A 27386-nucleotide genomic window follows, 5' to 3' on the forward strand; every position below is an offset into this window, starting at 1 on the left:
CTCTCTGGACGTAGACTGGGCTCTCTGGACGTAGACTGGGCTCTCTGGACGTAGACTGGGCTCTCTGGACGTAGACTGGGCTCTCTGGCTGCCGGGAGAATTCTGTACATAGCGCTCCAGAGCGTTCATCTCTGCTCCGTGGCCGTGGCCGTGGCCCGTCTTGTTCTAGGTGGTAGACAGCTCTGCAGCCATTATTATTATGTTTCATGTAATTTTTCTGATTTTATCTTTTCAAATGGATTATGATTTAATATGGACAGAGGTTCATGAGTATGTTGTGTTTAAATCGTTGCTTTTATTTCATTAGTTCATGAAAAATTTCCCATTTCAATAAATATTCTTAAAGGTAATGCTTAAATTTTTACTAAAATATTTAAAAATGTAGAAAGTCTCTAAATACATCGGAAAAAACATCACTAACAGTTCAGTGGTAGGCAATGTTAGTCTGCTGATGGCCTGCATTTTATATATTTATTAACATCATTCTTCACAGAACAATAACCCGTAAGCATGTCCACATAGCCTGCTCTTTGGTAGTATTCCATCTACCAGTGACCCAGAGTTCAGTTCCCCTCCCGCCTTCCTTCCTTCACTGCGTAGCCTCAAGCTCAGTCTTCCTGCCTCTGCCTCTGCCTCCTGAGCACTGTCCTGTGTCCTGCTGGGAACATTCTTGTATTTGCTTTTTATCAGCTTCAAGATAAACCTCAAGATAAATGCTTCGTAGTGAAACTAAGAACAAAAAATACAGATGAACAGGTTAGGACTTGATGTGTGTAAGTGATCTTTGATATAATGATTTGATTTAAACTTTTAGACAAGGCCAAGCAGTGATATTCAATAGGTTAGAAGGGGGGGGAGATCTGTGTTTCTGTGTGTGTGTTTCTGTGTGTGTGTATGTCTGTGTGTGTGTGAGAGTCTGTATCTGTGTCTGTGTGTGTTTGTCTGTATGTGTGTGTGAGTATGTGTGTCTGTGGGTGTGAGTGTGTCTGTGTATGTGTGTGTGCGCCTGTGTGTGCATGTAGAGATCAGTCGGAGGACAACCCATGCTAACTGTCCACGAGCTCCTGGGGACTCTCCTGTCTCTGCCTCCTCCTCCCCATAGGAGCCCAGGATTACAGATGTTCACTGTCACACCGTCTTCACATGGGCTCTGGGGATTTGAACTGGGGTTTACTTCCCCACGAGCCATCTCGCCCGGCCGCTCAGCTGTTTTAAAGGCGTTCTCAGCACGTGGGAATTTCCCCATGCAGTGGCTTTGTGGACGGGGCCTGTTGCAGTCAGGGAGCACCATCCTGCCAAAGGCGTTCCAAAAGTTGGTTCTCGCTTACTCTGCAACATCTGTTTGTTTTACAGCTCGTCCTTTGCCCTGAATTGTTTATGGGTGTAGCGGAAGAAATAGCAGGAGTATTGGTCTGGTAAGGGTGTAGCTCAGGGGCAGAACACTGACACGCACTTTGAAAGGCTGTGGATTTGATCTCTCGCATTGTAGCTTTCAGTGTAGCTCACGTTTTTCACTGGAACACTCAGACCCACTTCTGCTACCCTGTGAGTGTTGCCTCAGCCCAGTCAGTACTCTGCAGCCTGTGCCGGAAACAGGAACCGTGTGTGTTCAGGCTGGAGAAGCTCCAGGTGTTCTGAAAATGAGTGTGGAGGCCGTGTGGCAGCTGGGTGGAGCTGCCCAGTGGCAGAGCCATTCTCCGGGGCTGCAGAGGGGAGCACGCCCGCCACTGTTCAGGCTGCGTGAGTTCACACCCTACCTCGCCAGCCAGCAGCTGGGTTCCGTCGCCAAGAGTGGTCTCTCTTTACTTCAGGTTCTTCTGCAAACAGGGCTGGTGACGGGCGCCATCGCTTCATCCGGGCTCCTTCCTTAGTTGCCATATCTGTCAGCAAAGCAGAGCAGCGGTAAATAAGCTGTGTTAACAGACGTGCTGGAAAGCTGGAGGCTCTTGCAGAGGACAGAGTGCAGTTCCCAGCACCCACGCTGGGCGGCTCACGTGCCCCCGAAAGCCAGATCAGACGCCCCTGGCCCCTGACAGCAGCAGCACTCAAGCGCCCACTGCTGTGTGCATACTCAGATTAACAATAGAATAAGTCTGTTTTTATAAAGAGACAGAGAATGCAGAGACCTGCTCACGGGGGTGTAGGAACTGACTAAGTCAAGACAGGAGAAGGGAAGCAGGATGGTCAGGAGGGAGCAGGATGGACAGGAGGAGGGAGCAGGATGGACAGGAGGAGGGAGCAGGATGGTCAGGAGGAGGGAGCAGGATGGTCAGGAAGAGGGAGCAGGATGGTCAGGAGGAGGGATCAGGATGGACAGGAGGGAACAGGATGGTCTGGAGGGAAGCAGGATGGACAGGAGGGAGCAGGATGGTCGGGAGGAAGCAGGTTGGACAGGAGGAGGGAAGAAGGATGGACAGGAGGGAAGCAGGCTGGCACTCTGGCACACAGACTGAGGCGGCTATCTGGGTGCTGCCCATGGTGGAAGCCTCAGCTCTGCTGACTGAACCAGGCCCACTTGGATCTGTTTAAGGCTAACTCAGTATTAACACATCCACATGATGCCTCCAGAGTCCAGGTGTGGACCCTGAGGACCACAGCCACACTGACACCGACGGTCTCTTGGGACCCTGGATAGCCAGACTAAGCCCACTGCAATCACTGCTTTGCAAGGTCAGGACTCTGAATCCCTCTAACCCAGGAGGCCTCCATGCTTTTGTATGTGTTCGCCGTTGTTGTAAAGAGCAGCACAGACCACTGGTTGTGGTCCCGGACAGCGCCGTCCTTTGAGACAGCTCGTGCTAAGAGTCGTGTGGGAAGCACAACCAGAAGACAAATGCACGCCTCAGCCCTGCTCCCCTCAGCTCGGGACAGGCTTGTGGCTGCGCCCGCTGCAGTGGGGTGGGAGGGCCTGGGGCTGCAGGAACCTGACGTCTCACATCAGGAGAATATGCTGCCTCCGGCTGGTGGTGGAGAGTGCGAGATTTGGCTTGTGCTTCAGTTAGTGCCGATTTCTGTGCAATCAGGCCCCTTCTTAGGAAATAACCCCACCGTCACTCAGCCTACAACAGAATGACTCCTCCACACACCCACACCCGGGAGAAGAAGAGAAGACGCTGACGCCTGGTGGGCGTTGCCGAGATACTTCCTGGCTCTCAGGGTCCCTCTGGGAATGACCCATGTGTCCTCCAGCCTGTGCGCAGGAGAGTGTGCCCATGGTTTTGCGCAGCCAGTGGTAGCGGTGATGGGTAGCGGCGATGGATAACGGTGATGGGTAACGGCGATGGGTAGTGGTGATGGGTAGTGGCGATGGCAGCCACCGTGTAGCCTGCGTCTCTGAAGACAGCTTCCTTCCCGGGTCCCCAGGCCCAGCAGAAGCGCCGGCGCCTTGAGCTAGCTTCCCCGTGATCCCATACCACTTTGCCCCACGTAACTGCTGGGCAGGTTAAGCTGGAAGAGCCGGAGCGTCAGGTTTTTGGATTTGGGGTTTGCTGGTGCAGCAGAGTTCGGCATAAACCTGAGAGCAGTGACCCTGACAGCAGGGAGCAGAAAGGCTTGCTCCCACCAGTGCTGCCCTGTGTGTCTAAGAGCTAGAGACAGGCTTTGCATGCTCAGAACAAAACTCCTCATTTCCTTGGAGCTTAAGGAGGTTATGCGCTGTTTCAGCCCAGAATAATATGATTCCACTAAAAGAAGCAACAGCAGCAATATCGCAACTTAGACCTGAGAGCCACATTCCCAGAGCCCTTAATACTGGCTGCAAGATTCCCAGACCATAGTTTTCACCTAAAGTGGATGTGGATGCCATGAATACATTAGGAAACAACAGAACGGGTGGCCGTGTCTCTGCATGACTGAGGAAATGCATTGCCTGCAGGTCCCCCCATTATTTATGTATATGTGTGTTTGTCTTCACGACAGTATGTGCCTGTGAGTGCAGATGCTCTCAGAGTCCAAAAGAGGGCGTCAGGTCCCCATTAACTGCTGAGTCATCTCTCCAGCTGGGCTCTGTTTTACATTGTTCTCTTTGTTTGCTCTTTCAGTAACCCCACACTATCTTACTGTCTTATAACTTTATGGCAAGCCATGGTTGTTGTGTGCATGTGGTAGTGGGGATTCCTGCATGACTGGAGGAAAGCCTGCAGTTCCCCATCCCCCCCCCGTCTCCTGATGACTGGAGGAAATGCATTGCCTGCCTCATGCAGCAGACTTGGGCCTCAGTGAGCAATGGCCGCCTCTGTTGTTTTGTTTTCTTAAACCTTAAAAATATTTTTCATTAGGATTTCCTAAAACAAAGTGCAGCCAGATCTATGCATTTCCAGGTATTCATTATATTTTATAACTCTCCTTGACGTCTTCTATCATTTTAACAACCCCAGAGGTCAGATCCTCCTGCCTCCGCATCCCTGTGCCATGCTCAGTCTGTGGTGCTGAGTTCTAAACCCGCGATCCTGCAAGCACTCCACCCCCGCCTGTATGGCAGCCCCTGCTCCAGTTGTTAGGGGACCCACGTGATGACCAGGCTGCACATCTGTTACATATGTGCAGGAGGTCTAGGTCCAGCTCATGCCTTAGGCTGCTGGTTCAGTCTCTGTGAGCTCCCGTGGGCTCAGGTGAGTGGACTCTGTGGGTTTCTTGTGGCGTCCTTGACTCCTTTGGCTCCCTCAATCCTTCCTCCCACTCTTCCACAAATTCCCTGAACTCCGCCTGTTGTTGGGCTGTGGGTCTCTACATCCGTTTCTGTCAGCTGTTAGATGAAGGCTCTCAGAGGACAGCTATGCTGGGCTCTTGTGTGTGAGCATCGAAGAGTATAGTTTGTTGTTTTCTTAAAGCTTCATTGAGATGAACGTATCTTTCTTCACCCATAATTTCATGTAGATTTGATCAGAACTATATTTTAACATACGTCTTTGACTCCAGTTAGATAAAGATACTAAAGACAAAAAAAGTGGAGCAGGGGCCCTTGGTAAGCGACAGTCTCTTTTTCACTTCCTGTGTTTAGAGCTGCCCAGGTGCTGTTGGTTCCAGGTCTTGAGAACTGGGACCATGCCTGTTGCATATGAAAACAGAGCACTAAAAGCAGAAATTCATACATATCTCAACACTTAATTTCAGGAAACACTAATTTGATATTATATAGATGTATTGGAATTCCAGAACAATGGTATATTGAAAGTGGAATTCACATATATTAAAAAATAATTACTTACTTGTGAGGCAGAGGCAGGAGGATTGCTTTGAGTTTGAGGCCAACCTGGTCTACATAACAAGTGCCAAGCCAGCGAAGAATACATAGTGAGACTCTGTGCCAAAAACAATGACTGTATGTGATAGCATTTTTCTAAGTAATGAGATAATTCATCCTAAATATTAAGACATGTGATCTTAAAAAAAAATCTCCATAATAATTTTGCTCCCCAAGGTGGTTGTGACTTCATCTTGAAAATCCCTGGGATTTGATAAAGGTTTTAATGCCCTGAGGAGCAAATTTGTCGCTTGGCCTTAAACATTTTCATTCCACTTCACTTGAGGAGTCCATCCTCTCCCTTGGCCATAGGTCCTAGAGCAGGACCTGGGTCCCCAGGCTTGACACAGGCTTTCCCCATGGAGCCGCCTCGAGGACCCGTCACTCAGCTTACAGTCACTGATGCACAGTGTGTGCTCATCTCCTCTGGTACTTCCTGGGAGGCTGCCAGCTCTGCTGGTCGTGGAGGCTGACCCTGGCTGCCTGAGTTGTGGCCTGTGGGAATCAGAGAGACTGTGAAGGAGAGATGGTAGTGAGACTTAGAATCTAACCCCCCCATGGGCAGTTCACTGTACCCTTACACACACACACACACACACACACACACCTTCCTCCTCTTCCTGGCGGTGGGGAGAAGGAAGTGCCCCCTGCATGGCTCCACACACACAGTAAGGCTGTGGAACGGCCTGGCCTGGGTTTCTGCAGGCCCTGTCTGTGGGACGCAGCGTTGCCACAGCAGCCGTGGTGTTTTGGAAAGGTGCTTTAGTGCTGTCATCCATCAACAACAGGAATAAAACGCGGAGAACTGTCGAATATCTTCTTAGCAAATACTCGGCGGCACCTAAACCAGGATAAAAGGAGCTGAACCACAGCCTGAGAAAATAACGAAGCAGCAGACACAAAACCACAAAAGCTCATCAACGTAATTTTTTATGGTAGAGACCCCCCCAGAGCCTTTGTTTTACTAATAAAATACATTTGAAAATGAATTGAACCATGCCCTTGAAACATGGAAATCTCTTGAGAAGGTTCCTCTCACTGGTAGCTTTTTTTTTCATGCACATGAAGCATGGCAACAGGGAATTCCTTCTATCAACTCAAACTCCAGCAATGTGGAGGCACAAAACTTGTGTGCCAATATTTAGAAATGTCTCCTTTACGTAAGTAAGACTGCCAGGACTCCCATCAGCTAATTTTTATTCCTTGTAAAGCCGCTGGAAAAACCAAGCGCACATCTGGTAGCTAAAGGACATTGGAGTCCTTTAAAATGATGACCACAGCTAGCTCCATGGCATGACCTCAGACTTGGGTGGCCAGAGAAGAGCAAGCTTTGGGATAAGAGGATCTTCATTCACGGCTAATGACTGTTAAGTAAGACTGCAGATAGTAAGATGGCCTCCAAATACGCGTTCTTATGCAGTGGGATGTTTAAAAGCATCAAGAAGAGCCAGGAAGAAGCACGGAAGGTAGGAGAAAGCCCAGGGCAGAACCCCGGGGACAGCAGGCAAGTGTGCACAAGGTCAGCCTCTGCCTGAATGACGAGCGCCCTCTGGCGGCTCTGAAGCAGGCGGCTTGCTGCGTGGTGCGCCCCTCCCATCCCATGCTGGGGCACCTGCAGCTGTTCTCCCAGCAGCACAGTGCAATGGACCCAGCCCCAGTCTACGGATGCTGAAGCAGAACACCCAGGACTAAATGATACTTCTGTTTGGGTTTTTGGTTTGGGTTTGTTTTTTTAAAGATTCGTTGGTTGGTTGGTTGGTTGGTTGGTTGGTTGGTTGATTGGTTTAATGTAGGTGAATACACACCAGAAGAGGGCACCAGATCTCACCATAGATGGTTGTGAGTCACCATGTGGTTGCTGGGAATTGAACTCAGGTCCTCTGTAAGAGCAGACAGTGCCCTTAACTGCTGAGCTATCTCTCCAGCCCCAAATGACACTTCTGAAAGGTAGACAGATTATTCATTATTCAGTATGAATCACTCTTTAAGTCTCGCTTCAAAAGCCTGACTGTTTGTGCCTCGCCGGAGTTCCTTATGATGAAGCCTGATCCTCTGTGATCGTGGCCTTTGCAGTGAGGCCATTCTTGGCTCTCTGTTTTAAGTTTTTAACTATTGTGTCTTTTGTGTGTGGGTGTGCGCATTCAGACACACTTGGGTGCGGTCCTCACAATGCACACAGACGAGGTCTTTTCTTGTTGCTCTGCTCCACGGGCTGGCGTGTAGATTCTCCCTTCTCCATCTTCCATCATCTCCCGGGGAAGCCAGGATCGCAGCGGCGACCTGCAGCATCCTGCTTTCACACACAAACTCAGGTCCCTATGTGCGCATGAAGCACTTTACCCGAAGCCCCAAGGTAGAGCCTTTAAGCTGGGACGAGGTCGTGAGGCAGCATCCTCGTGGGAGGTCCTCGGCACACCCTCGCGGTGCTGTCTGAGCCACGAAGCAGGTCCTCCCAGATACGCATTTCTTGTTGTCACCTTGGTCGTGACCTTCCCAGCTTCCAAATCTGTGAGAGAGAGAAATCCATTCATTATAATAAACCTGTAAGTCTGTGGTGCTTTTGTTGAGGCGGCCTGAATGAATTGATCACACACAGACACACACACACACAGACACACACACACACATAGACACACAGACACACGTAGACGAGAGCTGACAAATTTGCTGTTAGATACTGGCGATACTAAAATTCAAGTTGTATTAACTCACAGTTTTTATCTTCTGGCTTCTTTGGTTGGTTCGGTCACTTTACTTCAGAGTGTCCTTCGTTGGCGCGGACGAGCCCGACTGGAGCCAGGCTGACTTGAACTGAAGACAGCCTTCTTCCTCGGCCTCTCGCGTGTTGAGATCACAGGCATCGAGTCCTGTGCGTGGCTCTAACGCGCAGTGGAACAAATCTCAGCGAATGCGCGTGCTCAGAACACCGTCTCCTGCCGTTTTAATTTTGCTCAACCAGATGCGCGGTGTGCACGTCTTCCGAGAGCTGGCGCACCGCGGCGTGGACAGCAGCGGGGGAATGTTTGTCCAGAAACACGGGCGGCCGGGGCCCACTTAACATTTGAATCACTGTCTGCACTTAGCTGATAGAAAAAGCGAGCGATGCAGGTTTAACCTGCGTGCATACCGACAGCATCAGGGAAGGCTGTGGTGCGCGTCCGGGGGGAGCCTGGGCCTGGCGCACCCAGCACCTGAGCTGTGCACCAGCAGGGAAGAGCGTTGACGCAACCACGGGAAGATGAGTGGCGCATTCTCCCTACGTTTGGAAATGGCTGCGTCAGCGAAGATGTTGTTAATGCCGCTGACAATGCATGGAAAGCCGGCGTCCGTGCAAGCACGGCCATCTCATAGCTGTAAACCGCACTGGCGGTCCAGCACGCGACGGCACGCAACCCTCCCTGCCCCAGTGCCGGCAACAGCAGTGATTCTGCGCTTCTACCCGGGCCACTGTAGTGCTGATACAGTGAGCACAGTGCTCTGTGTCATTTGTAAATTACTCTGCTTATCAGCGTGTGTGTTTAAAATGTGTACATATGTGGGCATGTGTGTAGAGGCCAGGGATTATGTGAGTTCGGGGACCAAACTCAGATCACAAAGCTTCAAAGCAAATATTTTTATCCGCTGAGCCATCTTGTCAGCCCTGTGAATTATTTTAAAATAACTTGCGGTGGCAAAAAGCAAAACAAAATAAATCAATTGGCTCATGTCAATTTCAACACCTTTGAATAATGAACGTTATATTTAAACCATCATCCGATCAATCACCATGTGAAATTAGCAGCCGGAGGTCAGATTTGTTTACCATTATAGGAGAGAAGGTCCCCTGGATCAGAAATTGAATAATAAAATGACTCAGGGCCTGTATGCATCGTCAAAGCTGTTTACAAAAAGAAAATGATCTATTTCCTGAACCATGCTGCTGCAGCATGAAAATAAGACAGAGTTAATAGTCACGCTCAGTCAGTGTGCTCGCTTGCAGTCGCTAAGGTCACTCGTTTGTGTCTTATGTGTATGCCCCGTGTCTGTACACCATGTCTACAGTGGCCTGGGCCAGAAGACGGCACCAGATCCCCCAAAACTGCAGTTACAGCCGGTTATGAACCACCGTCTGTGCCAGGAGCTGAGCCCTAGCCCTCTGGAAGAGCAGCCAGTGCTCTTAACCACTGAGCCATCTCTCCAGCTCTAACACTTCAGGGAAGGAGAGGGGGAGGGGAACTCCATCAGGGTGAGAGAAGAACAGATAAAAAAGGAAAAGGCGTGAGAAATACTCCTTTTGTTTGGAGATAGCAGTAATTCTGAGGCATACTCCTATGTAGCCCAGGCTAGCCTGAGCTAGCCACCCTCCTGGTGCCGCTTCCCAAGTACTGAGTGATAGTCGTAAGTATATCCAAGTAACATAGTAATAGTCATAGCTGCCTTGGCCAGCCTATACCTTCTTTAGCACCTGAAGTGTAAAAAAAACTATCTGTCTCATTGTGTTGGGTAAAGCCCACATTTAAAGTGGCCTATTATCTCCCCTACTTTTCAGAAGCATCAATTAATATTTTGATCAATCCCAAATGTTTAAAATATGCATTTGTCTAGACTTTAAGAAAAAACAAAACGATGTCTATCCCTCTGGGCGGTTTTGTCTTAGTCTCTTAAAGAAAAAGGAAACATAAAATCGTGTTTCTCACCTCTTTTCTTTCCCTGCTGTTTTCTGACTTTTGAGTCACTTTGTATTTGTTGTAAGGTTTGATTTTTTTATTTTTTTTCCTGTAGAATCCTGTCCTGGTTAACTAGGCGACTCTAGTCTTGTCTGAACAGCGTGGCTGCTTAAGTCGAGGCCCCTCCCTAAAGCCCCCAGGCACAGGCACGCCCTTCTGTGATCTGTTTTGTTGCTAGCCCAATCCTGAATGTCAGCTGTTTCTGAAACTTCAAGTTCTGTTACTGATTTTTTTTTTCTGCCACATCATCAGAGGCCTGTGTAAGGAATTTGTGTTTCCTAGATTTTAATATTGACACTTCAAAATGAGTCAGAAACAGCATCAAAAGGAAAGCCAAATATACTGAAGGCATGGGGGGGTGAATAGGGGTTTATTTGTATCTTCCTCTCGTTCTTGCTTTCCCCTACATCCTTTTTTCACACATATGTGTGTGGTGTATGTTGGTGTGTAAATTGTGCTCATGTACATGTGGCGCACACGTGGTGAGAGATGCTCTTGCACATGAGTGGCCCCGTGTGTGGAAACAAGTCAAGGTCTTGTCTCGGTCACTTTCCAGCTCTCTCGCTGAGGCGGCGGCTCTCCCCTGAACACCAGGTCACTCAGGCCTGCTCTAGCTAGTCAGTCGCTGCCTGTGAGCCCTGGGTTACAAGCGGGGTGCCGCGTCCCGTGCTCGATGCTTGAGTTTTAACCTTGGAGTAACCTCCAGGCGCTCATATCTTTTTTAAAAAATTTTAATACGCGTGGGCGCTCTGTGAGCATACTGTCTGTCCCACGTTAGACGCTGCCCACGGGGGCCGGGAGAGGGCGCCGGCTCCCCGGGACTGGAGTTGTGTCTGGTTGGGCCACCGTGAGGCTGCCGGCAGCTTTCTTCCTCTGGCAGCGCGGCCAGGGCTGTGACTGCGGAGCTGGAAGGACGGAGGTGTGATGGGAGGAACGTCTGCCTTTAACGCTTTGTCTTTTATTCCGAGGACACGGCTGTTTCCTGGTTCTCCAGCCCTTGGTTTCTCTGGGCAGCCAGGACCTGCTCATCCATCACAGGAGCTAACACACATCTCCCAGATCCATAAAGAAGGGTTCAGGGGTGTGTCACACCAGTACGTGATAGTTCCTGAAGCCAGAATGACAGATATCAGGGAACAGTGTTCTTTTTTTAAAAACTTTATGTTTATGTTATGTGTTTGTCTTCGTGCATGCCTGGGGCCACAGAGGCCAGGAAAGGGCACCAGGTCCCTGGGAATGGAAGTCATGGATGGTTGTGAGCTGCCAGGGGGGTGCTGGGAACTGAACCCAGGTCCTCTGCAAGGGCATCAGGTGCTCTTAACCACTGAGCCATCTCTCCAGGCCTAGAACACTTCATTTTCTGTTTGTAAAGTCCTTTTCACAGCCTCTTAGATATTGTTAGGTAGGGTGTGTGTTGATGAGGTTTGTTTACATAGGTTTTTGGGGTGTTTTGGTTTGGTTTGGTTTTAGTGTGAGGATTCAATATGATGAGACTTTTAAAGCTTGCGGTAACATGTTTTCAGTTTAAGATTTTTGGCAACACCATTCCAATATGTTGGAATAGACACATACGTGTATATGGTGTGTGTGCGTGCGTGCGTGTGTGTGTGTGTGTGTGTGTGTGTGTGTGTGTGTGTGTGTGTTATGATGTATAAGGCTTAAGAAAGTTTATGGTCTGATAAAGAAAATGGCATACAAAAAAAAATCTCAGATGCGTGGTAAAAATGAGATTGAAGCTTTAATCCAGTTCTAAGTTTTGCTTTGAAGAAAAGAAAAATAAAAGTTCGAAAGCCTCCCTCGTCTGTCGGGGTCTCTCTGGAGGACGCCTTGTGGGGCAGGGACGGTCGTGTCCTAGCTGGATTTGACTTGTCGCTCTGGTACTTGCCGTAATGCCTCAATTAGCATGGTTCTACATTTCTTGGCTGAAATTAAATTACTTCTAATACTCTAACAGCTAAGTGTCAGTTGTCCTTTGCCTTGAGGGGAAGGTAGGACAAAGGAAGGAGGGGTTTATAAACTAAAGTCAAAAGGAACTTGCCGTGTATTATCTGATAAAATCGCCTCGCCCATATAACAGACACCCTCCAGAATCTGCTGTCCTTTTTGTGCTTCTGCCAGTAAGCAACTCTGCTAATTGCTGCCCGTCTAAAAGGCAGAGGGCTGGGTCTGAGCCGCTTCCTTACAGGCTCCTCTTTCCTTCTTCCTCTTCTGTGCCCAGGCCTCATGCACGCTCAGTAGGCATTCTACAGCTCAGTCAGAGCTCCTCCTTTTTACATTTCCTTTAGAAACTTTCTTTACTGTAGGTTAGCTGTAGAGAGAATCAACAGACACCATTATGTAACTTAATTCCTTGGCTTGCTCAATAGGTGTTTATTGAACACAGTCATACACCAGACTCGTAGTTCTTTCAATGTTTACATTTGAAGAGGCCGGAGCTCATACCGCACAATTGCAATAAATGCTGCCCTTCTCTGCCGGCCAGACATCATGCCAGACCGCTCCTTGCCCTTCCAGCAGCGCCTGCTCCCCGTCATAGGGCAAGCCGGACCCGCCTGATGTGATGACATCACGGTGTGTCGCCGTTTACCTGTAGTGTGAAGCCAGCAGCGCCCAGCTTGTGCTGGGTTCCCTGGGAGCTGCCAGGGTCCGGCTCTTGAAAATAACGTGCAGCCGAGAAACGAAAACAGGCGTAAAGCACTCGCTTCTGAAACTCCCTGCACAGACACCCAGGTGCTCGCGTCTGCCACCAGTGAGATGCTGGAGCCCAAAGCAGCCTCCTTGCCACACTTCCCTCCGCTGTTGGTGACTCAGCCCTCCAGGGAGTACCACGCGCTCTTCTCTGCGGTGCCTGTTCGTAGACGCAGACACCGCGGGCAGGCGTGCGTGTGACCAGGCGTCACTGCTGGCACCGACAGCACAGCGGCAGATCGCGCTGTGTGCGCCGAGGGGGCTGTGGGGGGTCGCGTGCGCCTCGGCTCAGGCTCGGGAGCACGCGGTGCAGCCCGCTGCCCCGGGAAGACAGGGAGAAAACCGGGTCTAAGGAGGAAGTCGGGGCAGGCACGTGTGTGTCAGAGAGGATTCGAGGACAGGGCGGCGCACCCCAGTTCCAGTGTTCTGTAGTTAGAACAGCCGAAAGCCTTCTCCACCATCTTTGAACTTTTTATAGAATTTCTTTTTAAAGACTTAGACAATATGAAGCTAAGCCTGCAGAGCCACTTGGGCGCAGCCGTCTTGCGGGGCGCAGCTGGGGGTGACCTGCCAGGGCGGTGTGTGCTGTGGGAACGCCCGGACGCCTGCAGCCCTGCAGCCCTGCAGCCCTGCAGCCCTGCAGCCCTGCAGCCCGCGCGGTCCTCGGGGCTCTGGACTCCGGAAGAGGCGCCGCTCCAAGAACGAGGCTTTGTGTGTGCGAAAGGGCAGTGGACGGGAGTGGAGACTCCAACTGGAAGGCAAAACATTTCTGTTTTCAAGATGGGATGGTGGCAGCTCTAGCAGCCACACGGGGTCCCGGCAGCTCTGAAGACCCCGCTGGCCGGGCGAGGAGCACATGGGAACACTTGCCTGTCGCAGGGGAAGCCCTGAGTGCCGCCACAGCAGCGGGTCGTCCAGCATGGGGCAGGCACCTGTAATCCCAGCAGTCCAGCGGTGGAGGCAGGAGGACCAGAAGTTCAAGGTCACCCTCAACCACAGGATTAGTTCGAGGCCAGCCCAGAACACGTGAGATTCTAGCTCAAAAACAAAACAAAATTTCGGCCACTTTTATTATGAACTACAGAAATCCCAACATCGGGAAGTTGGGAAGGAAATGCAATGTTTAAGTCTGACATGTGCCAGCTGTGTGCAAAGATATTTTTATATTTGTTTTCCTTTAAATCGTGGCAGCCAGGAAGTTAGACATCGTATGTTCATCTCACAGGCAAAAGAGCAACAGGGAGTAAACAGACAGGGCTGCTCACAGAACGGAAGTACGTCTCTAGCCAGCTGTGGGGTTTGTACCTTTCTCGCCACTGATAGCACATCCTGCCAGCCTTGTCTCCCACAGACACGTAGCAGAGGAAAACAGCTCATTAAAATTAGTTGTACCCACCCTTTACCATGCTTATCTGTCTTTGAAGAAGATTAGAAAGTGTCTGGTGAAACTTGGTGTTGTATTTTGATCTTTTGTGAGAATATTCTTACTTATTCTTTGACAATTCCATACATGTATGCGCTGTATCTTGATCCTACCCATGCAGCGCCCCGCACCCCGGACCTCAGCGCGGCCCTTAGCACCCTGCTCCTCTTTATATAGCCCACTGAGACCCGTGCATTGTCTGAGCTTTAGAAACTGGCCCGAGGTGATCAAAGTGAGGGGATCTGAGCTCACAAAACTTTTCCTTGTAGATTTCAGAGGTTTGGTTGGGGGAGGGGTGTTTGTTTTTGCTTCGCTTTGGTGTTTTGCTTGGTTTGCTTGCTGTTGAGACAAGCTTGCCAAGCAGCTGAAGGGACCTGTAGCTAAGAACTCGCCTCAGGCGCACCAGCCAGGGCTGCGAGTTTAAGTGTGCCCATCACGCCCAGGTCAAAATTTCTTTTTTGTTTGGTCGCAGTTTTTAGTTTTAGTGAGGCTGAGATGGAGCTCCGTGGTGGCTTGTGGGTGAGCACGTGACGCGTGTTACCCCCTTAGGTGTGGCCAGTGCCGCTCCCGGAAAGTCACTCCAGCTGGAGCACAGTTAGTTGTGGGTTTTGTTGTTGCTGGGTTTTTTTTTTAAGATTTATGTATTATGTATAGTGTCCTGTCTGCATGCAGACCTGCACGCCAGAAGAGGGCACCAGATCTCACCACCGTGTGGAGGATGCTGGGAATTGAACTCAGGACCTCTGGAAGAGCAGCCAGCGCCCTTAAACCCTGAGACACCTCTCCAGTCTACAATTAGTTTTCTTTGCTTTGTTTTTGTTGTTGGGGGGGTCGTTTGTTTGTGTTTTGTTTTTTATGTGGGGTCTCGTACAGCCCAAGTTGGCTGAGGGTGAGCTTGAAGCTGCTCTGTTTCCACTTCCCGAGAGATGGGTCACAGGCCTGTGCCCGCGTCCGCTGTTTGGTGCTAGAAATCAAGTGTGCTGAGCAGCGCTCTGCCCAGTCTGTCCTGGCTCCCCTTTACAGGTCCCTGTTCCCCACCTCAGGTCTGAAGCTTACCCAGATCTCAGAACTGTGGGACTCATGTCACTCAGCTACACTTTTTTCTGCTTTTCAGTGTTACATCTAGCCTAGCATATTGTGATATGGTGTTAATTTAGACTACTAAAATACCATTATCCCTTCCTATTTGTGGAACAGAACACTTACAGAACAGTGCTTCCTTCTCTCTCTTACATTCTACATCCCTTAAGTTAAAAAGTTAAGACATGATGCTTTCTGTTACATCCCATATACACAAACAAAAGCACGAGCTTGTCCACAGCTCACTTGCTTTCTCTTGGAGGATGCAAAGCAGACTGACCACAGCTCTGTTTCTAAAATCACAAGTTTCTGAAATGGAGTAGATCATATTTGTAGTCAGGGAATAAAATTTGGAGTGTGGGAAAAGGAAGAGAATGGGATCGCAGTATGATTAAAGTCTATAATGTGCCTATATTAAAATGCCATAGTGGAACCTGTTTTGTTTCTTGCTTATTGGTTTTCTGGAACATAAGATATGTGCTTTTCAGGACTTGTTCTGTAGGAGGCCTTTAGGAAGTCCTCTCTCCATTTGCATGTGCAACCAGAAGTGAAGAGCGCCAAAACCGCTCTTGCTCCTGGCTGTCACGAGCCTCTAGAGCTCGCCTCTCCCTTCTGAGGCAGCACGTTATCTTAGTTCAGTGGTCCTCAGCCTTCCTATGCTGCGGCCTCTTAACAGTTCCTCGTGTGGTGGTGAACCCCAACCATAACACTTTTGTTGCTACTCCATAACTGTAAGCTTTACTGTTGAGACTCGTAATGTAAACATCTGATATGCAGGACATCTGATACATGACCCAAAAGGGGTCTCGACCCACAGGCCGAGAACCGCCGTCTCAGTCACTTTGTGCTGTCCTGACAGGTGCCACACACCAGGTCATTTATAATGAGTAGAGATTTACTGGCTCCTGGTTCTCCTCGAGCTGGGAGTATCCACAGCATAGGAACTGGCCTCTTTGTGGAAGGCAGAGGGTCAGGTGACAGAGTGTGTGTGAACGGGACCAAGCTCTGCTCTTCTACAGTGAATTCACTGCTGTCTGCTTGGTGGCACCTCATCGCCCCTAATTAGGTCCTCCCAGTGATGGCCCCCAGGAGTTAAGCCTCTGGTTGCATGTTTTGTGGGAGACGTGCTTAAACCATACAAGTTTATTCTTAAAGACCTCTCCGTTCAGTGAACTGATGTTTCAGCTCACCTACTTGGGAAACAGGGTGAATTTTGAAAAAACATAAATTTTTACAAGTATGTTAGTTACTTAGTTGCTGTGAGGAGACACCATGACCAGAGAGACAGACAGACAAACACTGGGCCTGATACTGGCTTTTGAAACCTCAAAGCCCACCCCTCACAACACACCTCCTCCAACAAGGACACACCCCCTAACCCTTCCAGTCCTTCTTAAACAGTTCCATGCTCTGGTGGCGAATCATTCAAATACTTGAGCTCATGGGGGACATTTTCGTTCAAACCACCACAGCAAGTGTAATTTTTAAAGAACATTCTAAAAGAGTAAGAAATATCATAAACAAATTCTTTGTTGTTTTCCCCTAAATCCTTTCATGTTTAATGTTGTCTTGTTTTGTTTTTTTTTTTAATGGTTCCAAACACCATTTGATTTGAGTAAAGACAACATTAACATGAAACACTTTGTAGCTAGAGAATCATAGCCACCGAATGAGCTCACTGGAAGAACAGCACAAAGACAGCAGGAGGCCGCAGCCAGCTGCTAAACAGTACCTGAAGAAAGCAGGGGATTGCTTTGTCCGCCTGAGGTTCCTTATAGCCTGGTCTGAGGAAGACGCTGCTGGCCCTAGGTCAAATGGATTCAGATCAGGCACTTGGGTCTGCGGGAAGGTTACAGGAGAACTTTGAGCTTCTGTAACAGCACACTCTGCTGAGGGGGCGTGCCCAGATTGTCACTGGGAGATGTAATCCGTAGGTTTCTGTGAAAGCGATTTTAAGGCATCATGATATAAAAGGCAATTTTAAGTTTTTCATTAATTTTTGTTCTGCAAAGAGGCTAGTAACTAGTGTCTTATGCCCTCAAATGACATTGCATTGTAAAAAGCCACTCTCCACAAGTCTGATGTAACGCATTCTCTCTCTCTCTTTCTAGCCAAGGAGCCTTGTCGTCCATTCGAGCAGTAATCAAGAGATGTAAGTTTGTTTTCTCTTCTGTGTTTTCCTCGTAGTCATTTATAAACGATGGCTTAGATTCCAGCAAGTGACTGTATATGATGAATCTGCAAAGGACCCAACAAGTGAAGCTTCTTCTCCCAAGAGGCAGGAACATACTTCGGCAGCTACTTTTTCACCTGTCGTTGGTTGATAAGCTAGTATCTCAGAATTATACATTTCCCTCGTAGAATCAAGCAACTTAAAGCAAAGTCTGGAGCTGGGCATGGTGGACATGCCTATAATCCTAGCACTTGGGAGGTGGAAGGGGAGAATCCGGAGTTCATGAGGAAGTTGAGGCCAGCCTGGGCTACATGAGACCCTGTCTTAAAAAACAAAAACAGAACCCTAAATCTGGCAGCGCACTATCTATGATCAGATAGAATTTTGTGTAATAATTTGTCTAAAGTAAGAGATATCTGTCTGCTGAGTTTAAAAAATCATGCCCTGGACTAGAGAAATGACTGAGGGTTTCATATCACTGGTTGTATTCAGTGCTCACACCCATCTGTAACTCCAGTTCCAGTACATACAGCGCCCTCTGCTGGACTCACACGGTGCCCAGACACACAGGCCAGCAAAATTCATAAGAACAAAAAACAAAAAGAATATTATATCCTGTCTTTTTTGGTTAATTTGGTCTCTTCATGAAATTTTTTAAAGCTATATGGTGGCACATGTCTTTAATGCCAGCACTTGGGAGGGGTAGACCAGCCTGGTCTACAAAGCGAGTCCAGAATAGCCAGAACTACACAGAGAAACCCTGTCTCAAAAAACTAAAAGAGAAAAATAAAGGGGGAGAAAGTTATATAAATGCCTATAAAGACAGGCTCACCGGTTGATGATGCACGCCTGTAATCCCAGCACTCCTGTAGGCAGAGGCAGGCGGAGCTCTGTGAGTTTGAGGCCAGCCTGGTCTACAGAGTGAGTCCAGGACAGCCAGGGCTACACAGAGAAACCCTGTCTTGGGGGGAGGGGGACTAGGCTCATGCTTCTCATATGAAAACAGAAGTAATATTCTCTCCAGACTTAACATTTATAGTTTCTATCTTTACCTCTTAGCTGGTGCTTTGTAATTTTCCGTTGGTACAGGATTTTAACATTTTGTAAATAGAGGCTCTGAAAAGGTCCTTAATTTAAACAGATTATTATAGAAAAAGATGAGATTTTTAGATGTTTTTCCCAGTATTCGAGTGTAGATTACCACACAAAAAAGAAGATGCCCTATTTTGGGGAATACGGCATTTAATATTATATATGAGTTTAAAGCGTCTGCACGTCACGGAGAATATGGATTTGACCAGTTACGGTGAGAAGTTGATCGGTGGCAGTTCATAAAAACACGTCATTTGGGGGCAGAGAGAAGGTCAGGGATTGAAGGCCCCGGCACCCTTTCGGGGGAACGGCTTCTGTCCCCAGCGCTCGCGTGGCTGGGAGACGGCAACGCTGTCTCTCACGGCTGAGGGGTGGTAGCCGACGTGTGTGGTGCTATGTGAATCCTCGGCTGCCGAGGACAGGGCAGGGCTGCCCGGCCTGGCCTGCTCCCCTCCTTCCCGCACGTGAGGACTCTGCCAGGAGTTCCAAACCCCATAGGCTCCCCACGATGGAGTCCGCTCAGACTGTGAAAGGTTTAGAGAAGACAGCTGAGGAGAAAGAGGCAGGACAAACTGAAAGAGCGAGGCCAGAGCAGCGGGGAGACCAGGAGGCGGTCACCGGGGGGCTGAGGCCAGGAGGCAGCCACCATGGGGCTGATGGAGTCTGCCGTGGAAGCGTGGGCTCTTTACAGGGCAGCCGCAAGGCCAGGCCAAAGCTGGCAGAGGACAGGCCAAGGGCGCCAGGCCTGGGGGTCAGTGGAGACAGCAGAGACCACAGAACATTTAAACAGTGGACGGGATGAAGTTAAAAAAAGCGGGGGCTGGTGTGTGAGAGGCCAACAGAGCCAAGCAGAGAGGACCTACTTGTAGGCTGCTGAGGATGAGCAGTCACTCAGGAGAGGAGGCTGCCCCAGAGGCCCTAGCCGAGGGAGACAGGTGGACATGAAGCAGAGAAACCAAGCTACGCTTTGAGTTCTAATGACTGATCTGTCTTTTACTTCCTATCTTCGCTCACATCGTAAAGACTGCGTGTGTCTGTGTTTAAGCTGTGTCCAGCTTAAGAGCTGGACGTTCTTCCAGATCCTGGGTGTGAGTCCCGGCATTCACACGGCAGCTCACAACATGTGTGTCCCCAGCTGTAGTCCCGGCATTCACATGGCAGCTCACAACATGTGTGTCCCCAGCTGTAGTCCCGGCATTCACACGGCAGCTCACAAACATCTGTGGGCCCCAGGCACAGAGTACAGACATACATGCAGCAAACCATCCATGCACACAGTGACTGATGTCTGTTTTTCTGTCGTGGATCGATGGTCTAACCGTGGAAAGAAGACAGCCTGCACTACTCTCTTAAAGCAATAGCTCACAGCCGCTTGCTTTTCAGACTCGTTAATATTGGTTCTGGTTCCAGGCTTTTGTGGGCATTTTCCAGGCATTCATTCTTATGAGTTCTAAATATTTTTAAAGTTTTTTATATGTGCTAATTAGATATAGCTAATATTTCTTTTTGCTGTTTATTTGTTCACCTTGGCTTTTTAAAGTCACGGTTTTTTGTTTTTGTTTTGTTTTTTTACATATCTCAGGCTAGCCTGAAACTCAGGGTGTACAGCAGGCTGGCCTTGAACTTACAGTGATTCCCCTGCCTCCAAGAGCTGAGATTATAGGTGTGTGCCATGACCTTTCGTTAACTTTTTAGACAAATAGATCCCTAGAATTCAGATTTCCCCAACACTAGGGAGCAGATTGTGAGCTAACCTGTGCAGAGCTGATGGAAGCTGGAGCAGGGAGGCTAACAGCTCACAAGGCAGAGCAGGCTGTGGCTGGGAGCCGGGTGCCCTCTATGTCAGGCACCTCCCCACTCATGCCCTGCCCAGAATGTAGCGGTGAGCCGGGTGCCCTCTATGTCAGGCACCTCCCCACTCATGCCCTGCCCAGAATGTAGCCGTAGAGCTTTCTATACTGTGACTTTTACCAGGAGAGTGGTTCCGTGCTAAGGACATTTAGAATATAAAAGTCCCTCTACAAATTATCAGAGGAAACTAATAATTTAATAGATAATTTTAAATTATTTAGGATCAGGACTAACATCCAACAGCCCAGTTCCACAAGGAGCCAAACTGTTTGGGGAAACAGACTGCTCCCGGCCCTGCCGACCGTCGGAGCTGCGTGGGCTTGCTGACCTGTGGTTTGAGCAGGATCAAAGATGGCCTGTCCAGGCTTATGATCCGACTAAAACTTAGAGGGCTCGGGTTGGTGGTGACATTACAAATCAGCATCTCGACTTCGTCAGCTTTTCCTTTTCATTCAAGTGTGCAGGGTGGTGGGAAACCTGGAGGTTTCCCCGCAGAGGGAGCTTTAGAACGGGCTCCTTGAGAGTGGAGGCAGTGCCCCATCGTCATGGCAGGGGTTGCTGAAGCCCCGGTGGAGCACAGGCAGCTGGCTGGCCCTCTCCCCGCGCACCCCTGCCTCAGGCAGCTGGCTGGCCCTCTCCCCTTCCTCTCTGTAACCCCTTCTTTCTCTCCCTCAGCACTCATGACTAGTGCACGGTCACAATGCCCGGTGGAAGAGGTATGTTCACGCCAGCGAGACCTAAGGCTCGGAAGGTGCTGTCTGCTGATCCCAGCTGTAGGGTGCCGGTGGGGTGTCGGTGGCACACGCGTGGTTCTGGCCATACGCCCTTCCTACCAATCAGACGCCTCCCTGTGCTAGTAGACACTTCCTCAGTGCGGCTCGGCCTTGACGTATCCGGTGGGGCCGGATGACGCCGCGAGCATTCTCCAAGTCAGGCTGCATCTGGGGGTTTGGATTTCCGATGCTGGGGCTTGAGTCTGTGCAGCCCGGCGTAGGTTCTGCTGTCCCCGCTCTGAGGGGCCATTCTGTTCCCGCCTTCACTGGTGGCGCTCAGCTCTGGCAGCCACGCTCAGGGAAGAGCTGGGAAATGAGAAAGAGATGCCTGCTTCCGATCTTTCCACACTCGGAAAGTGTGAGGAGAGGTGGTGAGAGCCAGCGTTCCAGGAGTCTGTCTCCCCAGCAAGCGCTCCTGGGCACAAGTCTACAGTAGAGACCCAATCCCACCCGCTAAAGAAAACTTTGGGAATAGAGAAAAGATTCCGGTACCTTAAAATGGGTCTCCAAATGTGACATTCGCCCCGTTGTCTACTGAATTGATTTGACTTATAAGTAAATTCAGGAAAAACTTAAGCCATAGAACTTTCATTTGGGCCACATGAGGAGGCGGTCTCACTATGTAGCCCTGACCAGCCTGGAACTCAGTGTGTAGACCAGGCTAGCCCTGACCTCACCGAGACCTGCCTACCTCTGCCTCCGCACTGGGGTTAAAGGCGTGTGCCACCATGCCTGGCTGCTGAGGAGACTTTTATGTTTGAGACTTGAGGGAAAGTCATTGTTTCACACACATTTTTGTGAAAGTCATGAAAGTGTTGGGAATACCTGATCGTTATTTCTTTAATGAGTAAAGCTAGTGGGAAGTCAGAGAAGTTAGAAAATAGATAGAAGTTTTAGTCTACACTGTTTACAATAGTAATATAAACTACTGTATCAGGGTAGTCCTGTAGATAAAATTTAATTTTTTTCTTCCCATTGTTATTCTGCATCATAATGTCAATGCCCCCGCCATGCAGTTTCTATCTAATAACTCTTTTCTCTGTTCAGTCTTCACACTGTGATTCTCAGAACTCTGGATGATATTTTAGACGGTATTTGAAATCTTATCATGTTCTTTTGCAATACAAATACATGATTATAATTAACTGTGCCGCCTTTAGAGATTACTTTGATTGGTCTGTTTGCTGGTATTAAAAGCAACACCTTCTGTAGCGTCCTGTATAGGCTAACTTCTGATTGTATAGACTATAGAAGCGCAATCCTGACTGACTTTACTTACATGGTGCCGCACTGGTTTATTCCTTCACAGCCTCCAGGACCTGTACCCAGAGCGACCTTCCTCGGGATAGGAGGTATGGCTGCATGTGTAACAGGGGATGTTCCGATATGTAAATTAAAGCACCCTCGGTCGTTGGGTGCGTTCATCTTCCACGCAGAGCTGCGTGACGTCTGCCTCGTCAACCCAGCTCTGAGTTCATCTCTAAGAAATGAAGGTTTTTCTTGAGAGAAGTGACACAGGCCTTAGCAGATTCTTCTGTGTTTGCTGAATTCAATTTTAAAGTAGTTATTAAGCAACTATTACATGTAAAATGTTGTCATAATGACTTAGAGAAATAACTTTTCCTTATAAGTACTTAATAAACATTGCCACGATATATGGATGGAGGGCAGGGTAGAAAATGGGTTGGAAAGATAAACGAAGAGGCAGGCTAGATTGATATGTGGACAGATACATGGGAGAGGGTTGATTGGCAGGAGTGGGGGAAGAGAAGAGAGAAAAGGATGGATAGATACATAGATAGATAGATAGATAGATAGATAGATAGATAGATAGATACGCAGATAGACAGATAGAAGGATGGACAGGCAGATAAATGAATGGATAGTTTTCTGAGTCGTCAGCCCCACTTTCAGCCTCTGTAAAGAATCATGAAGAACTTGGGCTGTTCGCAGCAGCGGAGAGTGGCCAGCCCCCTCGGCAACCCAGGCTGGTCGGGAACTCGCCGTGCAGGCTCGGCAAGCCTCAGCCTTGCTGCAGTCCCCTGCTGCAGCCCACCCACTGCTGAGCCACCAGCAGAGAAAGGCCTTGCGGCAGGGACAGGATGGCGCTCAAATCCTGACCAGACTGCCCCCGCCGGCCCTGGACGAGCTCCTGTCCCGCCGCTCAAATGTCCCTCTCTCCACGGTGTGGCTCCCACAGCCTCCTCAGCTGAGGGGCCCGACTGTATTTCTCCTGCTCAGCATTAAGCAGTGATTTTTGGTAGTTAGAAAAGGCTGTGGGTGGGTTTAGGGAATGCAGTTCCAGCTCCGTTATTGATAAGGTTATCACAAGCAGCGAGAGAATGTGTAGTAGACCCAGCTCTGGTAACGTGTTTTAGATTTTCGTAGAGGGCTATAGACAAAACAAGCATCGTTATTCCTGTTAGATAAGAAGCTGAAGTTCAGAGACTAACTTTCTCAGGGTCTCACAGTTGGAGTTTGCTGGAAAAGCAGGTTGAAAATTAAACATAAAGTGTGGACTCAGAAGCCAGGCGTAGTGGCGCACGCCTTTAATCCCAGCACTCGGGAGGAGAGGCAGGAGTTCAAGGCCAGCCCAGTCTACAGAGAGTCCAGGACAGCCCAGGCTACACAGAGAAACCCTGTCTTGAAAAAACCAACTCCCCACACTCCACACCCCCACCCCACCCCCAAAAAAAGCAGACTGGGAGTAAGCCAGGAAGGTTTTCCTGAGCTACGGTGCCGCGGGTGTTCTAGACGAGCCGTCAGGCTTGGACAGCCTTGACCAGGGTTGTACGTGTGCACACCAGGGCCTCGAGGTGGGGCAGAGGCAGTGAGAGCTGTTGTCTGTCACATGGTAACTCATTCTGCGTATACTTTCTCGTCGCGGAAAGCCAAACAAGTGCCCTGGCCAGGAGCACTTTCTGCCTTCGGCCACACATTTGTGCCATCTGCCGGCCTACAGCAGGGCTGTGGCATGAAGCTGGCGGCCTGAAGTAGCGCTGTCCTATCAACCAAAGCAGGGCAAGGCCCGGCCTGTAGGGTCATTCAGGGCCCCGCCTGTAGTGGTCGGGAGTCGTGGTGGTCCATGGAGGATGGCGCCCGGCTGTGCTGCGGCCCCCAGGACCAGATAGGTCACCCTGAGGCTCCTGGCAGACCCGGGTGCTGGGTTTGGGAGGTGGTGGTCTGCCTGAGCGAGCGTGACCGACAGGCGGTGCTCCGGCCTGAGGACCCGGCTCTGCCTTCCAGGCGCCCCGAGATCACCATCGTGGCAGCAGAGCCGCTGAGGCCGGCCTCGTGGTTCCCGGGAGCTCCGCCGCGGGGCCTGGGCTTCCCCGCCACGCCTGTCGCGGGCCCCTGGAGACCCAGTGACCTGGTTCCTGCCGAGGTGGGTTTGTTCGTCAGTTACAAAGGTTCTTCCCGGGTACCGAGCCGGCTTTGCCCACAGATGAAGGCAGCTTTCGCCCTCTCCTTTCCAGCTCCCGCCCTCCTACGAGCAAGTGATAAAAGAAATCCACCAGGTTCAGGTTAACACGACCAACAACAACAATGCCGCCGCCCTCCCGAGGAGCACCATCACCTCTGCCACCCAGACCGACTTTGCGGAGGAGATAGACTGCGGCCTGCCTCCAGGTAGGTGCAGGTGGCCGTCTCCCCAGACCCGGGCGGTCCTAGGTAGGTGCAGGTGGCCGTCTCCCCAGACCCGGGCGGTCCTAGGTAGGTGCAGGTGGCCGTCTCCCCAGACCCGGGCGGTCCTAGGGCCGCAGCCGCCTCCCTGCAGGGTAACGCGTTTAGCGAGCCTTGCTCCCTGCACTCTTCCTTTGGGGGTGCAGCGACTGCGGCAATAGGCCCTCTGCAGCCCAGCGCCTCCCCTGTCCCCCCGAAACTCAGAGCGGGCTCCGCGTGGGTCCCTTGTTCTGGTGGGAAGTTTAGTCTTAGCCAGAGCAGCTTGGTGAGGTGCTGGGGCAGATAGTTCTCTGGGCTTCGGAGAGTGACAGGGATGAGCGACGCGGAAGGTAGAGCGTTGACGCTGCGGCGCGTGGGACGTCGGCGAGAGCCAGGGGTCGGGGGTGTTCTAACACACAGGCCGTGTCCTAAGGACGCGTGCGCCGACCGCTGCACCGTGTGGCCGGCGCCCGGTGTGCGGGTGCCGCCCGGTGTGCGGGTGCCGCCCGGTGTGCGGGAGCCGCCCGGTGTGCGGGAGCCGCCCGGTGTGCGGGAGCCGCCCGGTGTGCGGGAGCCGCCCGGTGTGTGGGTGCCGCCCGGTGTGCGGGAGCCGCCCGGTGTGTGGGTGCCGCCCGGTGTGCGGGAGCCGCCCGGTGTGTGGGTGCCGCCCGGTGTGCGGGAGCCGCCCGGTGTGTGGGTGCCGCCCGGTGTGTGGGAGCCGCCCGGTGTGTGGGTGCCCTCCGGTTCGCGGCTCGGCTTCTCTGAGGATGACGCCGTCCTTCGCTCTGTCCCTCTGTCCTGCAGCCCTCCCGGCGCCTCTCACGCCCCTCCAGCCCTCGCCAGCAGCCCCTGGCGACCTCCCCGCAAGCGTGGCCCCGTTAATAGTCTTCGAGATCTCTGAGGAGCAGAACTGCCCCGACGCCCCCACTGCGGCGAGATGTCCAGTGCCAAGGCCAAGATCGAAGAGCAACCTCAGGCCAGTCGCGAGGGACGCCCACAGTAAGGAGCGGGGGGCCCGGACGAGCCCCGCGCCGCCCGGGGAGGACTGGCCGCCCGCGAGTCTGCTGGACGGCCCCCGCGGCGTGGATGGCCCGGCCGTGAGGAGCGCGATGGACGCCGAGCAAAGCCAAAGCAGTGTCGTTTCCAGGATCAAAGCCCTGGAGGGCCAGACCAGCACCGAGGGCCCGGGGCCGCCCCGGAGACCCGAGGCTGTCCCGCGCACGGTGCCCCCGAGGCCCGCGGCGCCCGCCGGGAAGCCGGTGGTGGCGCCCAAGCCGGCCGCGCACGGAGCCGCCGCCGCGCACGGAGCCGCGGGGGAGTGGGACTCGTGGGCCCGGCCCGGGCTCCCCGCGTGCTCGCCGCAGGACGCCGCAGGCGCCCCGGTAACCAAGCCCGAATTGCCAAAGACGTCAGCCCCGCGGAGCCGAGAGCCGGCGGGGAGGAAGGTCCCCACCCCCGCCCCGCGGCCCCTGCCGCCCCGGAGACCCCCCGACGCCCCCGCGGCCCCGGCCCGGCCCCCCGCCGCCTCGCCGGCCAGAGCGCCCCGGGTCTCCGGGGAGGCGCCGCCCAGCCCCCCGGCTCCGGCCCTGGCGGACGTGGACCTCATCAGCTTCGACGACGACGTCCTGCCCGCCCCGGCCAGCCCCGCCGAGGGGCCCGCTGCCCCTGACGCGCTCCTCGGTGAGTAAAACTGCGGTGTGCGCGCAGAGCTGGGCGCGCAGAGGTGTGTGTACATCACACACAGGTGTGCGCGCGCAGAGGTCTGTGCATGCAGAGGTGTGTGTACACCACACAGGTGCGCGCAGAGGTGTGTGCACATGTTTCAAGATGGTAGCGAGGGAAGAGGCATGCAGTACTCGCTCCTGGAGACAGGAGAGGGAGCGCGTGGGCTGGGAGGTGGAGACCGCGGGGAGAACAGGTGCTAGAACAGTGGCTTTTATTGCGTGGCCCAAAGGGAGGCAGCGGAAGCTGGGGACCAGCCTGGGGTGGGCTGGCTTTCCCAGTCAGCAGCTTGGACTTCAGGCCTCGCCTTGACAGGATCTGGGGACACAGCGGGAGGAGGGTGAGATGGAGCTGTCTCTCGGTGGGGACTCATTTGCTGGGCCCACAGGGGTCCTAGCCCGAGCCAGGGGGAGGGCCAGCCCAGGTAGGGATCCTTCAAGAGTGTGTCAGAGCAGGGCCCGCGCAGCCGCAACACTTTCCCATACTCCTGAGAACATCTTGACGATGCAGATGTCCATAAATAAAACTCGGCAATTGTAGTGTGCAGCCAGGATAATGACATTCCCCAGAGGCGGGAAATGTTTTCTTTCCTCACACTGAAGACAGCAAGGCTTATCTTGTCTGTGAGGTAAAGTTTATCTTTATATCAAGATTTCTCCATCAAGCCGATCCACACGTCACTGATAAAAGTCCTTTCTACTGTTGTTTACTTACTTGGATGAAATTTAATAGTGTTTTCCAGATTTTAACTGCTCTCTTATAAATATTAGCATGCCTCAGAATGGCATAGAACACGTGTTCTCAAAGCCAAAGCAGGAAAGCAGGAAATTCACAGCACTCAAGGCTGATTTTTTTTTTTTTTAATTTATTCACTTTACATCCTGGTCGTAGGCTCCTCTGGGTCCCACCCTCCCTTCCTCTTCCAACCCATCCTTCTCGCCTAGTTCTCAGAAAGGGAGAGCACTCCTCTCTG

At 51.4% G+C, this 27386-nt stretch overlaps 1 protein-coding gene across 4 annotated transcripts in view; it reads left to right on the forward strand.

Annotated features, from left to right (window-relative positions):
- Positions 1–27386, forward strand: part of Sh3d19 (SH3 domain containing 19) — a 119363-nt gene that overhangs the window by 54459 nt on the left and 37518 nt on the right. For 3 of the 4 annotated variants that reach the window (XM_060378518.1, XM_060378519.1, XM_060378520.1), the window contains exons 3-7: positions 17251–17291; positions 22338–22380; positions 24275–24413; positions 24505–24658; positions 25496–26371. In XM_060378518.1, coding sequence (XP_060234501.1) covers positions 17251–17291; positions 22338–22380; positions 24275–24413; positions 24505–24658; positions 25496–26371 — 1253 coding nt within the window. Of the gene's footprint in view, positions 1–17250; positions 17292–20930; positions 20972–22337; positions 22381–24274; positions 24414–24504; positions 24659–25495; positions 26372–27386 lie in introns of all 4 variants that reach the window. The other variant, XM_060378521.1, reaches the window with a different exon arrangement.

This window comes from Meriones unguiculatus, chromosome 2 (genome assembly GCF_030254825.1).
Source record: "Meriones unguiculatus strain TT.TT164.6M chromosome 2, Bangor_MerUng_6.1, whole genome shotgun sequence".
Classification (NCBI taxonomy): Eukaryota; Metazoa; Chordata; class Mammalia; order Rodentia; family Muridae; genus Meriones; species Meriones unguiculatus.